General features: G+C 42.6%; 1 protein-coding gene across 33 annotated transcripts in view; it reads right to left on the bottom strand.

Annotated features, from left to right (window-relative positions):
* Window positions 1–280: 280 nt before the first annotated feature.
* Window positions 281–15,224, bottom strand: part of ANK2 (ankyrin 2) — a 1,630,948-nt gene continuing 1,616,004 nt past the window's right edge. For 30 of the 33 annotated variants that reach the window (XM_069241684.1, XM_069241892.1, XM_069241902.1 and 27 more), the window contains one exon: window positions 281–2,569. In XM_069241684.1, the coding sequence (XP_069097785.1) occupies window positions 2,555–2,569 (15 nt within the window). In that variant the 3' untranslated portion in view covers window positions 281–2,554. The remainder of the gene's footprint in view (window positions 2,570–15,224) is intronic. The other 3 variants (XM_069241911.1, XM_069241928.1, XM_069241920.1) reach the window with 1 other exon arrangement.

The following is a 15,224-nucleotide window of genomic DNA, read 5'->3' as shown; positions in this document are numbered from 1 at the left end:
GCAGATACACTCTACCCAATACAGCAAAGTGAAGTATGGTGACGTCACTGTGCAAAAGTATATTATGTTTTTGAACTGCCACTTTTGCTGTTATCATTTGAGGGAAACACTGTTGAAGCAAGAAGGGTTAGGAAATGAGCATTAGTGGAAAGAAGCAAGTGTTTTGATTCATAGAAGTCAAAGCATTCAGTCTGGAAAAAACCCTTATGAAAGTAACACGTACATTGTTTCTTTCATGAATAAAGCAAGCTACAGAATGAAGCAAGTCAACAATGATGGCTACATTTAACACTTGTACATTTTATTGAATGTAATCAGCCATTGTACACATTGCAGCTATGTATCGTTAGTGTCGCATTTCAATTTGTTTAATTTATTTCAACTAACACATGCCCTCATAGATATAGTCAGTTAGTGTTATCACCATGGCAACAAGATGCTGACTCGCCAACTTAAAATTCACTTCTTCGCAGAGTGTTCAAGCTCTTTTGATAATACGTCAAATGAAAGAGTTCCAACTGAAAAGAAATATGTGAGTAACCACTTATGCTGTTACACAGACACCATCTGCACCGCAAACAACACAACAGATATGCTTTCCCTCAAGTCGCCGTCAGCAGGTCGGCCAGCGCTGACGTCTGCAATAGGTGGTCCACGTCCTGCATTTGGCATTGTCCCTCATGAATGGGCCGTTGGATGAAAAACGCGCTTTTCAACGCCTTCTGTCAGCAACACGTCAGCCGAGAAACATTCAAACTGGTGGCGTGGATGGGAAACCAAACTTTCTCTGCTGTAGCTCTTGAGGCAGGCCAGTTTGGACCAGGAAGTCCTATTATTTGCTTAACTTTTCGACATTAAAAGCACTGAGTGAGCCATATTTGTCTTCTAGGAGTAAAAGGCCAGATGAGATGGAAAAATATCTACCCTTGGAGGACTGGCTCTCTCCACTTCCTCCTCTTACTTCTCCCGTTATAAACTATTCATTTGTCAAATAAGCTGATTTAAAATGTATATAGTTTATATGATTTTTATGTATATGTGCATATATATAAATATATACGTTAAAGGCTATATTGTTACAACCACATATAGAATAAAGGTAAAGAAGACAAAATGTAGAGTTGCTTTACACTCCATTCGAAGGGGGATGCTATTCCAGAACTCAGTGAATTCAGTTTAGAAAGTGAAACAAAACGAACGAAAAATAATTTTAAAAAATGAAAAGGATCCCTCCCCCACAAAAACAAAACAAACAATATAGACGAGACAGCGTGAAAACTGTTCGCTCAGTGCTCAGAAGGATAAGAAGCTTTCAACATGAGTTAAATGCTGTGTTTCCTTTAATGCCACATGCATGTACCAGAAAGAGGCAGTCCTGACCGACATGGTGAGTGTCTTGAATCATTTAGGCCAGCAGGCAAATTTTTAATCCTGCAGGATCATCTATGGTGCAGTGTTCGGTAGCATGTGACACTGATAACAGGACAAAGCGAGGCACAGAGGCGGTGATGGAAACGGGACATGACGTAAGTGATAGCTCTTCGAGACCCTGCCACCTGTCCCTCTTACCTTGTGAAAGTTTAATGTACGCATGTTCCACACAGGCAGGTGCAAGAAAGGTGGGATTCAAATTCTTTACAGGGTGTTGGCGTTTCAGCACAAAACCTGTGAGTGGCTCTTACCAGTCTGAAGAGCACACGTGGCCACAATCAATTTCAACTTCTACCAGCCTTACTCCAAATTCATCCAAGTGACTCTCAGAGTCTTGAATCAGAGAAGTTTGCAACTTTACATTGGAAGTCCAATTGATGTCGCAGGTCTGGCTGGTGCTGCTCTGTACAACCTGGGCTGAAAGTGAACTGTGTTAAAGCAGCAATCATTGATGCCTAACTGTGTGTGAACAACTGTTCTTCCGTTTCCACAGCCCTGCTTATCTCAAGGTGCAAAGGGTAGTCAAAATAGGTAGGGCGTCAGCAGTTATGTACATTATGTCCAAGCACTTAAGCTATGTTGAATTTACACGTGAAGATCCCTTGGTAGAGATGCACTCAGAGTCACTCGAAGAGGGCTGTGGGTGAAGTTGACTTGGTACATCGCAGTTTTGTGTAGCTGGTGCAAAAGCATACGGACGACATGGAGGCTGCTATGTTAACAAGTTCCCAGTACTTCACAAAGACAAAGGTTAGTGGATAAACCATCCCAAATAACGGATGTTATCTTTGGTCACAAATTAGCTTACAGGTAACAAAAAAATGTTGGGTTTTCTGCGTACACCAAACTTTGAAGATGGGTCTCGTCAGGTGAAAATGTATCGTAATGACCTGTTCTCCTGGAGAAGAAAATGGTTGTTGCATACTGTGTGGATATGTGAACTGTATCAGTCACTCATTTGGCATCTTGCTCCTGGTCTTCTCTGCAGAAACGGCGAAGAAGTTGCTGGAGGTCACGCTGGAGATCATCTTGTTGTAGCGCTTCGGGAACGTCCTCCAGCCGCTCCACATGAATATGTTTCCCATACCGGTCCTTCACCACAGTCCTCTTCTGTGTGCTGGCTTTACTCATCATCGTCCTAATAGAAGACAAGAAAGCAAAACTAATCACCAGCTCATCCATGATGTGAATACAATACCTCCACAAAGGTCAGAGGTACAGACAATTTGTTGTGATCAACTTTGATCAAATGAGTACAAAACACAGCAATTACTGCACACAACACATAAATATTACTTGATGTAAACACTAACAAATTTGAAGCTCAAAAAACTAAAATTTTGCAGTCAGCACAATACAAATTAGGTTTCATTCATAGGAAGCACATCTTTGGTTTTCTGAGGAATGGCTGCTCAGAAATGTATACACTTTACATTTCAAAGCACATGTAAAATATAGATGAAAAAACACTTATAACGCCTTTAATTGCGCCGACACTACAGAGTGTTTGTATCCCCGTTTTCAAAAACAAATTAGGTGTCATGGGTAAAATTGAGGCCTAGATTTACTGTCCTCAATGCAACGTGGCACTGAGTGAAAAATTGCAGCACTGCATTGTGCAAAGTATAGAAAAAGGCATGCTGGATTACCAAAAATTGTTATACGATGATGTGATAATCTGTGCTGGGGCTTAAAAGACTGCTTTGCGCTACTCAGCCTTGCGCCATGACATAATAATGACCGGGAAGTGGTTAGAGTAGGATTTCTACTTGAGCAACACCTCCAATGCAAATTCCTGCATGAAAAACAATGCAGAAAAGCAAGCCATGAAAAATGTGTGCATACGCATAATGCACAAATGTCACGTGCAGGTTCCATAGCAAAATACAGCGTAGAGCCTTGCATGTACCAGGTTTCACTTGGCATTAGGTTCTGACGCAAAGCCTGTTCATGTCAATATTGTTGATTTGACTTTGCATTACAACCTTTACATGCATTGGCAGATGTTCAGTCCTGAATGGTGTTAAGCAAAAGGTAAAGGTTGGCATTAAGAATCTCTAGCGCTCAAAAGCTCACACATGCTACCTTCTGCATTGCTTTTACCCACCTTGTGTCACATGAGCACCGCTGGAACCTCAGGTTGATCTGGGCCTCAGAGTTTTACCCAAAAGCTACGGTCATGTTCAATAACATGTATTCTAATCAATTTATCTATGGAGCTTGGGTTTTTCTTGAAAAAGCCAAGACTTGTAGGATCTCACAGCCCAATGGAACTTAAATATCAGACGCTGAACTTTGTAAGTAGCAAATATGCAGATGTGCAGAGTGTAATATGCAATGTATTGCCATTGTTGAGCGTGAGAAAGAGACATGCATCCCGAGAGGGGAAGTTTCTAGAGGGGCACGGAGCCACTCGCCTCCATCGACAGTGGTGATAAATGACATATTATATTCTGTGCTTCGACACATGTGGTTTAAGTGATGGCACTTTTTCATGTGAGTTAATATTACAAAAGGAATTTAACCAAAACCAAGATGCAAAGGGGTACATTTGTGGAGTAAGGTAAAAATCACAGATTTAATACATTTCTTCAAAATGTATAAAATGTTCTTTACAGAAACTGTAGTCAAATTATAAATACAAATCTTAGGCTAAATGTAGTTCTTTGTGCCTTAGAATATGTTTGGTCTAGGATGTTCTTGCAAAAATAGATTATTGTCAAATATGCCTTGAATAAATAATTTTAGCAAAAGAAGTTTATGAAAACAATGTATTCACATGCTACCCTCTTCAACACCCGAGCGAGGGTGACTTGATGAAGTTGAAGGAATTACTTTTACCATTCTCTTACTCAACTCCTACATGCGTGCACTTGAACCCCTTACCCTAACATAAACCCAGGCCTCATTATGATGTTATCCTCCACCGCCACTGTCCTTCTCTCTGCGAATGTGCTATTTTCACAGCGGTGAATGTGGGGCTGAGGCAGGACTGAGCTGTGATGATGGCATGTAAGCCTTTACCTATGCCTTTGGGTTAAATTACGTTCCCATATCTGCATATAAGGAACTAAAAGGAACTTATGGAATCATACCTGAGCATATGAGGCTAAAATATTGGGTTATATTAGTAAATGCACATACCAAATGGACTAAAATATGTTAATATCAGCATATGAGTCTATGTTATGGGGCTACATTAGTTGTAGTTGGAATATGGGGACACACCCATGTGTAACGCAGATGCACTTTTGAGTAATACCTTCTCACAAGATGATGCATTTAGTACATTAGGCAATGGTGTGCATTATGAAGCTGTAATGGGCAAATTAGTTTATGCCCATGCATAGGGAGCTCAGCCTTGGTACTGAGGCTATGTCTACACATCTGACAAGGTGAAAGGGGTACATGAGATGATGGCTCGACATTTGATCCTGCCATTGATGCTTGAAGCTCTTCATGGGCATGGAGGCTATAATTTGAGTCATGAAGTTCAAACTTGTCATATGATTTTTCAAGGCATAAGAGGCTTTGTTGAGCACTTGAATATGTCCCTTTCTATTTAAGGGCGTTACCAGGCATTTAATGTTGTTTTTGGGTGTCTGCAGTTGTGAGTAGGCATTTGGAGCTTAGCTTTGGTACGTGTGTGCTTTTAATGCCATTTATCGGCATACGATGTATATGCTGAGGCAGTTTGATGTGGGTCGGGTCACGTGGGCCTGTATCAGGGCATTCAATGTTTGTACATGTGCCTCTGACATTGTAGTTTGGAATTTGAGGCTGGAATTAAAAATTGGCCATTTGGAGTTCGGCATATCACGTTGGGCTTGAGCACTTGTGACAGTACCTGTGCACTTCAAGCTCTGGGTGTATTTGGGGCTTGTCCTCAGCATTTGGGGCTGTGCTTGGTCATTAAGGGTTCTGCCTCGGCCCGATTGTTAACCCAGTTATGTGAGTTTGTTCCTAAGCATTTCAGACTGTCAATGCAAAGGAGGCTGAGCCCAACTGTTTAAATCTGTAACTGGGAAGTTGATGGTTGTATTGTAATGGATGAGTGCTGCATTTACTGATAAAGTCTGTGCAACCACTGACGATTACGAATGAACTGCTGCAGCATCTCTGTACTCCTGACAACAACGAGACCAAGGAAGCAGCTGGCCCTGCGTGCACCCTCTCCAATTGTCTTCCATCTGCTCGACCAATAATGACCTTACTGAATTCCCAACTAGTGCCCATGTGCAGAGGTAGAGTGGAGGGGAAGAAAAGGTTGCATTCAGTGAAGCTTTCTGCGGTTGCCTCATGGAGCTAGCAAACTGGACAAACTAGGAATACGCCACACTAGGGCACGCCCCCACAGTAAGCGTTTTCTGGATAGCAGGTCAGCAGAGCAGTAGAAGTGAGCTGCCAGTGGGAGGTTAAGTTGAAGCAAGTGAGAAATCAGCTTATGACAATAGTTACCTAAGACGGGAGTATAATGCTGCAAAGCAGGTACAATGTTGGTGAAGAAGTGAGAACCTACAAGTAATCTGTAAGTACCCTGTGGTGAATCACTGTTCCCTCTGCTTCTCACTGCCCCGCTCAGGCTTATTGTATACTAGCCACACTGGCCTTTGGCCCACCACAGGGAGACCCTCCAGATTACCTTCTAGTGATATGTAAATCTAGTCATATTTAAGACTCTGCAGACAACATTATCAATAGCTCTGATCTTCTGAGGATATGCAGTCTGGTATCTGATCCTGTCACTTGCTAAATGTATCCAGAGCCTGTGTCTGACAAAGCATACCAGTGACATGGGTAAGGAGGCAAAACCAGAAACAGAAAGTTCTGAAACGGCTATATCCTACTAGCAGGCTTCAGTCTTACTTCTCATTTTCCTCTTAGTTACCGCCTTTATCTGCTTACTACCACCTCTACAGCTGAAGTGACGCCCACTGGCAATAATATGGCTGTATGATACTGAGTGCACCTACAGGCATGTCAGTGGTTGGACAGTTGAGACCGGCAACTTTAACTTGAATTTCAACTACAATTTAAAGGAACCATTCGATCAGAGGCCAGCTCAGGGTAGAAGCCAAGTAAAGTGTCAACACCACACCAGGAAATAATATAACAAAATGAGGATAGCTAGAGCACGACCCCGAGACTTGTGGATGACTTCTGAACAGGAAATGAGAATGTACATACAGACGCTTCTGTAGAGGTGCACTATGAAGAAGAAAGCAGGGTGCTCTACCTTGAACTAATTAAATCCTGTTTGTTTAGTGGTGAGACAAACTCGCCAGTTACCTGCCAGCTTTGATATTAGAAAATCACAAACAAAACTGTAAAGCAAACTTCACAAAAATACTATCTCAAACATGAGGCAACACTATTGCAAAATAAAAACACAGAGAAAATCAAATTTTGTGTCAATCCCGATCTATTGGAATGCGATACTAGCGCACGGTCATCAGCTTGGTAGAAAGAGCCAAGAAGAGCACAGAACCAAAGGACATGCAAGAAAGCAAGCACTGACTTGTTGGGGGAAATGCAAGAATAACCTAAGAATACATTAAGGGTCCCAGCAGTATTGCCAAATAAAACCCTAAAAGAAAGTCTGAAACCTAGATATAGCCCAAGGGATGACCTGTGGCTAAAGGCAGAAACTAGACTCCAACAGGGACTAGACTGACAACTGCTCGCGTGGCATTCTACCTCCAAACACAGAAGTTACTTTATAAGGCGGTCCCCCAACCGAACTATTTGCTCTAGGTAAAGTAAAGCACAGCTGATTTAAAAGAAACCACGTTAATACTGATTCCAAGGCTGTCACTCCTCTAGCACAACCAGTATTGTTTTTGATTATTTCGATGTGCATATCTCTGGATGCTACTTCAAGGGCATTAGGTTGCCAGTTTTCAAAACTGGATGTTCAGACCACGAACCTCCAAAACAATAGCGAACCATTTAGCTGCCATTTATAGGCGTATGGTGATAGTAGAGGAAATTGTGGCCGAATCTATCATGAAGCAATAAAGCAAAAACAGTATTGTAACTGCTCAGCTATTCTTACGAACCTGGGAGATGTGACAGCGGAAAACCATTTACTAATTACAGATTTTAAGGTCAACAAAAGTACAGAGAGGTACTACTAACCGTCTGAAAGGAGAGACAAATAAGAGGCTAAAACATCTGGTGGAGAAATCATATGCTAACATTAATAAGACAAGGCCAGGTACCCTCAACATAGTGCAAAAAGTATTAATAAAGCACACATTGATGCAAAAATCAGGAGAACTAATGTTCAGAGCACCAAATGTTAAAAGAAAGTATATAATAGCACAAGCATTTCTATAACTACGAACACCTCTGCAACCAGTTACAGCGATCTCAAAATCAATGATGTCCCCTTGGTGAATAACAACACCGCCCCAGTATGTAATACCAAGTGTATAGAGTATACTCATGTCAAAAAGATCCCAACAGGATTTCAAACCAACACTTCACCTATAAGTTACAAAAATAAGAAAACAGAGTGTGCATAAAATAATACTCTGCAAGACCCAGGACCTCAGAGGCAGAAGAAGAGCAGGGGGTGAGTTAAATGACCACATACCACGATGGGCCAGGGGCATAACGACTGTGCTAACATGACCAAAACAGCAAAAACAGTAGCCATTAGCAGATTTAAGGTCAGGAGCTGAACTTTTCTCCCGAAGTCTTCTGGCAACAGAGAGACAAGAGCAAAATATCGATGAGTTCACCACCATGTTGGGCAAGGAAGCACGTAACCTAAATGGGAGGGGCACTGGAGGAGGACAACTGGGTTAGCATAGCCTATCCAGGGCCAGAGATAAAAAGCATAGGGTTAGAACTGGAAGACAAAACTACAAAACACTTCCCACATTTACAAACCTGATGAGACAGAGCAACTGCGATATCCGTTCAGATGACAAGGAGAATCTGATCTGATGGAAGAGAATCCACAACAAATTATCATCTGCTTCCCATTATATTGTTCTCAAGGCCCACATTACATACTCATTGGGTAAACATATTAAGTCTATTAAAAACGGTACCAGGTCTACAACTTCACAAGACATGCTTGCAGTAAGGTTTCTGGAAGAGTGATGATGAGCTGGGGGAAGCATCACAGACCCTTTGAGCCTCTAGGTCTGTGCCACAACAATTACTAGCCCACAAGTTCACCTTCCTAAATTGGGGCATATAGTACAAGACCCCAAGAAAAGAATTGTGACATTTCTGGGAAGGGGAGAAAATGAGAAACTAACGCAAGCAGAATCACTTCCAATGCTTCATATGGTCCAAGTTCAGAAACGTTTCATGAAAAATGGCAAAATTAAGTGAAATTCCACACAGCAAACTAAAAGAAGGCAATAACTGTACGAGCTGAAAAAATAAATCTTCAAGCTTGAAGAATAAACTTGGGTACATGTGGCCTTAGCTAGCCCTTCCAGTAAGGTCCACTACATTTAACTGCTAACTGTACAGCCAAGAGAGGGAAGCAAATCACTGATCAAAGGCAATAATTAATTACTTTGAGTAATCTGTTAAGCATTACAAGACTAAACTAAAAACTAGAGAACAATGATAGGGTCTCTTTCACTATGAAACAGACGTATGTTCCTTCCAAAAGGTGTGGTTCGTAGATGAGACACCAAGGGGCAGTTGTATGACTGATTATGTTCCAGCAACAAAATCTAAAAAAAAAAACTGGGCAAAGGGTGGGGGGCTTAGGGATTTGGGTCTAGGGGCCAGATGTACCAAAGGATTTTACCCATTCTGTGTCTATGGGAAAATGCTTTAGTACATATGGCCCTAAATGTCTTATTTTCAATGTGCATTATCCTTCTGGGAACTGTAATCTGAAGATTCTCTTATGACTATGAGGTGTCTAGACATAGCCGACTCTAGAGAAATGCATGAAAACTGTGATAAACAGGTCATGTTTGTCTGCTATGATTTAATTCAAGGCTAGATCAAAGGAAGATAGAAAAAGCATACCGAAGGGAGGAAACCTTAGGCAGACTTAAAATTGAATAAATATTCAAAATGAGGAGCACAACTCATAACTCTGATCACGGCCGGAGCTCTGCGCACAAAAGGGAGATACAGGAAGGATGCCCCAGTCAGGAAACACGTATAGCACAAGCAATAAAAATAGGCTTATTGGTTACAATGTAATTAACATGGAAGAGTGGCATGCAATTCCTAATATGAGTGTCCTACACAGGATAGGGAGTGACCATGACCTCTGTGGCAGTACATCTGCTCCTTCCTGGCCTAAAGCACTCTGCTTCTACCACTAAATATTTGACGGCACCTTAAAATCTACTTGAAGGACTGTGAGGGGGCACCCAGGAACTATGCGATCATAAAACCACACATAAACAAGCTAATAGAACATCACTGAAAAGAGGATCAGGAGCAGGGGAGCCAAGGAAGGAAGAAATGTGTTTGAATCATTTGAAATAATTCTCTGTACTTTATGACATCAAAAACACATACACAATAAAATCAAAACAAACTGATTCAATGATGAATGCAACTTGAAAAAACGCCCTAGCTAGAATATTGAGGCACTGAGACAAAAGCACCTTTTGGGACGCAAATACTCAAAAGCTGCAGGAAGAAATACATTCTTACTTAACATCAAGAAGAACTATGCTCCTAACAAGTTTGGGAAGATGTAAAGAAAGCACTAATAAAGAAAGATAGCAGGAGATTTGAGAACTGGCCTCCTGGGGATGCAAAGGTTCCCATGTTGAGTTGGGGCTAACGGGCAGCGGAAATATCTTGAATCTGAAGACAGAAGGGATGGAGTGGAGAATGGCAGGTGCTCAGGTATGGAGGGTTTCACCATTACGGAAGAAAAAGACATCCCAGCAGTGGATCAATTAATTTTCCACACTGGACTTCGGAGTCTTAAAGTCTTAGAATATAAATTTCACTACCGATGAGGTTGTTGCTACTATTAATACAGAGAAGGCAAGAAAGGCCTGACTTAATACCAGTGGATCTACATGAGTATGGCGCAGGCGTGAGCCTTGGTTCTATACCCAATTTACAATGCAGTTCCTGACTGCAGCTATGTTCCGCTTTCCTGGAGAGCGGCAGTTGTTGTTCCATATATAAGAAATACTACGGCTCGGATCCTACAAACTACCACCCAGCTCACTTTTAGTTGGGATAGGTAAAATGTATGGGGAATTGTTGTCAAATAAGCTATAATGTTGGGATGAAACCTTATATAAGATGTGATCCAAATGCACCCAGTTTTGCTGTAGGATAGGATACATGCAAAGCCCCATGCGTAGGAGTATTTGAAGTCTCTTCAAAACATCATGGACATGGAAGCAGGTAAGAAGAGCCCCTGGATAAAGGAGGAAGGAAAATCTTTACTGACTGCAGTGAATTGTGGGGGAACTCAAGCAAAGCGAATGCAACAAGCACAGCAGTCATCAGGTTCAACTACTGGAAGATGAAAGCAGCTATGATTTTTAATAATCACTGATTCTTAAAAACTCAAATTCATCTGAAAGCTTATCGAAAAATGATAACACCAGAGGTCTGAAATCTACCTATTTAAAATTCAGGCTCAGAATTAAAATATTATAAACATTTACCTAGAGATGTGCAGTCAAGGAAGACAGTTATGGCCTATGCAACTGCAACCTGGGAGGTATGGAGATAAAAAAATCACTTTTTTACTCGCTTGTTCAGAAAGTATAGCACCACGAATGCCAACACTCGGTCCCTGATTAAGCAATATCGGACCAAGTGCAACAGGGAAGCAATAACGCTCTGTAATAGGGCAGATAGTCCAGCTACCTTCTCTGCCATTGGAACCCCTATTGCTGCACCATGATGGCATACAAAGAATGAATTTAAGACTTGGGAGCTGCCTCCACCTAAATCAATGCACTCCCGACTTCAATAACCCTTCCTGTCTTGAAATTTAAGGTGTTTTATGTGATTTGCCTATTTTCAATACTTGTACTAAAATTGTGTGATCATATAATTCTATTTATTAAGGAAGCTCACTGACTGTATGCTGAAACAATAAGCATTTGATGGATTGGTTGACTGAGTGAGTGCTGTGTCTGGACATTTTATGTTCAAGGGAACTTAGCTGGGTATTTGAGAAGTGCCTGGGCATTTGTGACAGCCAATGTTTCTCTAACCTGGTGTTGGAGCTCTTACAAAAGGTTGTACAAAGGAATAGTAATTAGTTTCTGCAAACATAATATTTCTGACATTACTTTGTAAACAAGCCTGGCGCTCCAGATATGCTACTTTTTTTTTCGCTTCCCTTGAACTTCCACTAGGCCATTCTAGGAAGGAAATCCTTAACACACTATTAAGCATGCTGTAGGAAGCTGGCTCTGTATACACTATATCAAAATGAGATATAGTGTGCACAGAGTCCATGGGTTACCCAGAGGCTTAACAGAGGCTAAAGTAGATAATACTAATGCCCTCATTTGTGGTAGTGTGGTCGAGCAGTTAGGCTTATCAGAGGGTAGTGCAAAGCATTTGTTGTACACACACAGACAATAGAAGAAGCACACACTCAATGACTTAACTTCAGACCAATGGTTTTTATATAGCAAAAATATATTTTCTTAATGTATTTTTAGAATCACAAGATTCAAGTTGCAGGTGAGTATTTCAATAGATTCGTATTTCACACATGTATCAATAGTACTTTGTTTGAAATCAATAAGTTATACAGTTTTTGAAATATTGGCAATAATCTGTTTTAAAAGTTGACAGTGCAATTTTCAGAAACAGTTCAGGGGAGGAAGTAAAGTTAGATCAATTTGCAGGTAAGTACAAAACTTACATCTCCAATCTCTGGGTTTAGTAAGTCCACAGGTCGAGGTTCAAGTTAACCCCAAACACCCACCACCAGCAACACTGGGCCAGCCGGGTGTAGAGGACAAAGTTGAGGCAAATTTAACATGGGCTCCTATGGAGACTGGGGGCACTCGGTTTCAGACCTGCAGGCAGGTATGTACCCGTGTCTTCGGAGGGCAGACCTGGGGGGTTTAGAGGAGCACTGGGGGGGGGCACAAGTAGGCACCAAACATACACCCTCAGTGGCACTGGGGTGGCCGGATGCAGACAAGGTGTCGGGTCACCAATGATTCTCTATGAGGAGACCCCGGGGTCACTCATATGCTGCAGGCGAGGTCCAGGGTGTCGACTTGGGCAAACCACAGGCTGGACAGGGAGGAGGGCCACCGGCTGAACGTAGCTGCACCAGAGGTTGGGTTCTCCAAGGCCTGGGGCTGCAGGTGCAGTGGTCTTTTAGGCATCGGATATCTTCGTCCAGAGTTTTTGCAGTCAGGTGGGTCCCTTGGGATTCCCTCTGCAGGCATCATCGTGGAGGAGTGGAGAGGTCAAGCCAGGGTGGGCACTTGCTCGCAGTCAGTTGGGAATCCTCTCTAGTTGGTTGGGCCACCTGGACTCGGGCCATGGGCGTCGGGCACAGAGTGGTCAGGACTCATGCATTCGGACAGGTGTTGGAGTCCTTGGTTGTTGTTTCTTGTTGGACAGGATGACTGTCCATGGGTGTTCTTGGTCCTTTTTGGGTGCAGGGCAGTCCTCTGGAGCTTGGCAGAGGTTGCTGGTCCCACTGGATGAGTTGCTGTTCTTGTGCAGGTTCTTTGAAGCAGGAGACAGGCTGGTAGGTCTGGGGCCAAGTCAGTTGTCGTCTTCCTTCTTCTCTGCTGGGGGCTCATCTTAGCAGTCCTTCTTTCTTGTCAGGTCACCAGGAATCTGGTGAGCTGGGTTCAGGGAGGCCCTTAAATCCTAGATTTAGGGGTGTTTCAGGAGTCAGAGGGCAGTAGCCAATGGCTACTGTCCCTGAGGGTGGCTACACCCTTCTTGTGTCCACTTCCTTTGGGGAGGAGGGCACAAACCCAACCCTATTGGTCCATGTCCTCCAAACCAAGATGGAGGATTCTGCAAGGAGGGGGTCACCTCAGCTCTGGACACCTTAGGGGTGGTCCTAGCTAGGGTGGTCACTCCTCCCTGTCTTCCCTAATTTTCCCGCCGGACTTGGAGCCAAAAGTGGGGCTTTGTCGGGGGGTGGGAGGTGGGCAACTCTACTAGCTAGAGGGCCCTGGGGTACTGTATCCCGAGGCTTGAGCCTTTGAGGCTCACCACCAGATGCTACAGTTCCTTCAGGGGGGAGGTGTAAAGCACTTCCACCCAGGACAGGCTTTGTTTCTGACCACAGAGTGCACAAAGACTCTCACCCCATGTGGTCAGAAACTTGTCTGAAAGTGGCAGGCTGGCACAGACCTGTCAGTCCTGCACTAGCACTTTGGCTAACATACAGGGGGCATCTCTAAGATTGTTATTTTAGGTATTTGAAATTGATTATTGTATGTGATTCTAATTAGATATAGAACAAAAGAGAAGATTTTGTGCACCATTAAGGATTGACTGCCCTGAAGAAGGTGGATGTGGGTAAGGGGTATTGACCCTACGTGTAAGTCCACCGAAACGCGCATCGGCAAGTTTTATGGCACATGATTGAATTGATTGACAGATGGCAAATTTGATGGCACATGATTGAATTGGACAGACATTGATACAGACTATATTTCAAGGGCCAGTTCGATGGCACATGATTGGCAAGTCTGATGCCATATAATTTGAGCAATAGATATTGAAACTAACTATATTTCAAAAGCCGTTTTGTTGGCATGTAATTGAATTGAACAACAGATATCAAAGTGGACGATATCCCCATGATGGACTGGATTAAGTAGTGTTAGTGAACACCTGAACGTGGATTACTAGCACTAGTATATATGATGTTCATTTCAACTCGGAACTATTGAAAATATTGAGAACCAAAGGGAGACCACTTTGATTACATTCAGTCACGAGTTGTAGATATATATGTATTAATATTTTTGATTTTAATTGCTATTTGATGCAATGTTGTATTTGTATGTGATATGTGTCATTGTGTATTGTCCATGTCTTGTTTGTCTGTTTTGTTATTAGTTTGATTGGCCAAGGGGGGGTTTATTGATGAATGTTGAAAATACAATATATATGATTTTGAAGACATATACATATTGGGAATAAATCTGGATTGTGAATAAAGAAGAAATTAGTTTGATTTCAGTCTCTGTCCTTCTGGATTGAGCTGACGTTCTAAATGTTTAGGAGAGTGATACATTATTTACTTTTGGCATCTCTAAGATGCCCTCTGGGTGCATTTTTCAATAAATCCCACACTGGCATCAGTGTGGGTTTATTCTGATGAGAAGTTTGATACCAAACTTCTCAGTATTCAATGAAGCAATTATGGAGCTGTGGAGTTTGTAATGACAAACTCCCAGACCATATTCTCAATAGGGCTACACTGCATTTACAATGTGTAAGAATGGACCTAGGCACTGTAGGGGCTTATTGCTCATGCAGCTATGCCCTCACCTGTGGTATAGTGCACCCTGCCTTCGGACTGTAAGGTCTGGTAGAGGGGTGACCTACCTATGCCACAGGCAGTGGTTTGTGGGCATGGCAGCCTAAAAGGGGTGCCATGCCGACTTTGCCTTTTTCTCCTCCCAGCACCCACAAGCTGCAAAGGCAATGTACATGTGCTTGGTGAGGGGTCCCCTAGGGTGGCATAATACATGCTGCAGCCCTTGGGGACCTTCCCTGGTCACAGGGCCCTTCGTACCATGGGTACCTTTTACAAGGGACTTGATTGTGTGCCATGGGTGTGCCAATTGTAGAAACAAAGGTACAGATTTTGGGAAAGA

Source organism: Pleurodeles waltl, chromosome 1_2 (genome assembly GCF_031143425.1).
Source record: "Pleurodeles waltl isolate 20211129_DDA chromosome 1_2, aPleWal1.hap1.20221129, whole genome shotgun sequence".
Lineage (NCBI taxonomy): Eukaryota > Metazoa > Chordata > Amphibia > Caudata > Salamandridae > Pleurodeles > Pleurodeles waltl.
This window is presented reverse-complemented; position numbering and strand designations above follow the sequence as displayed.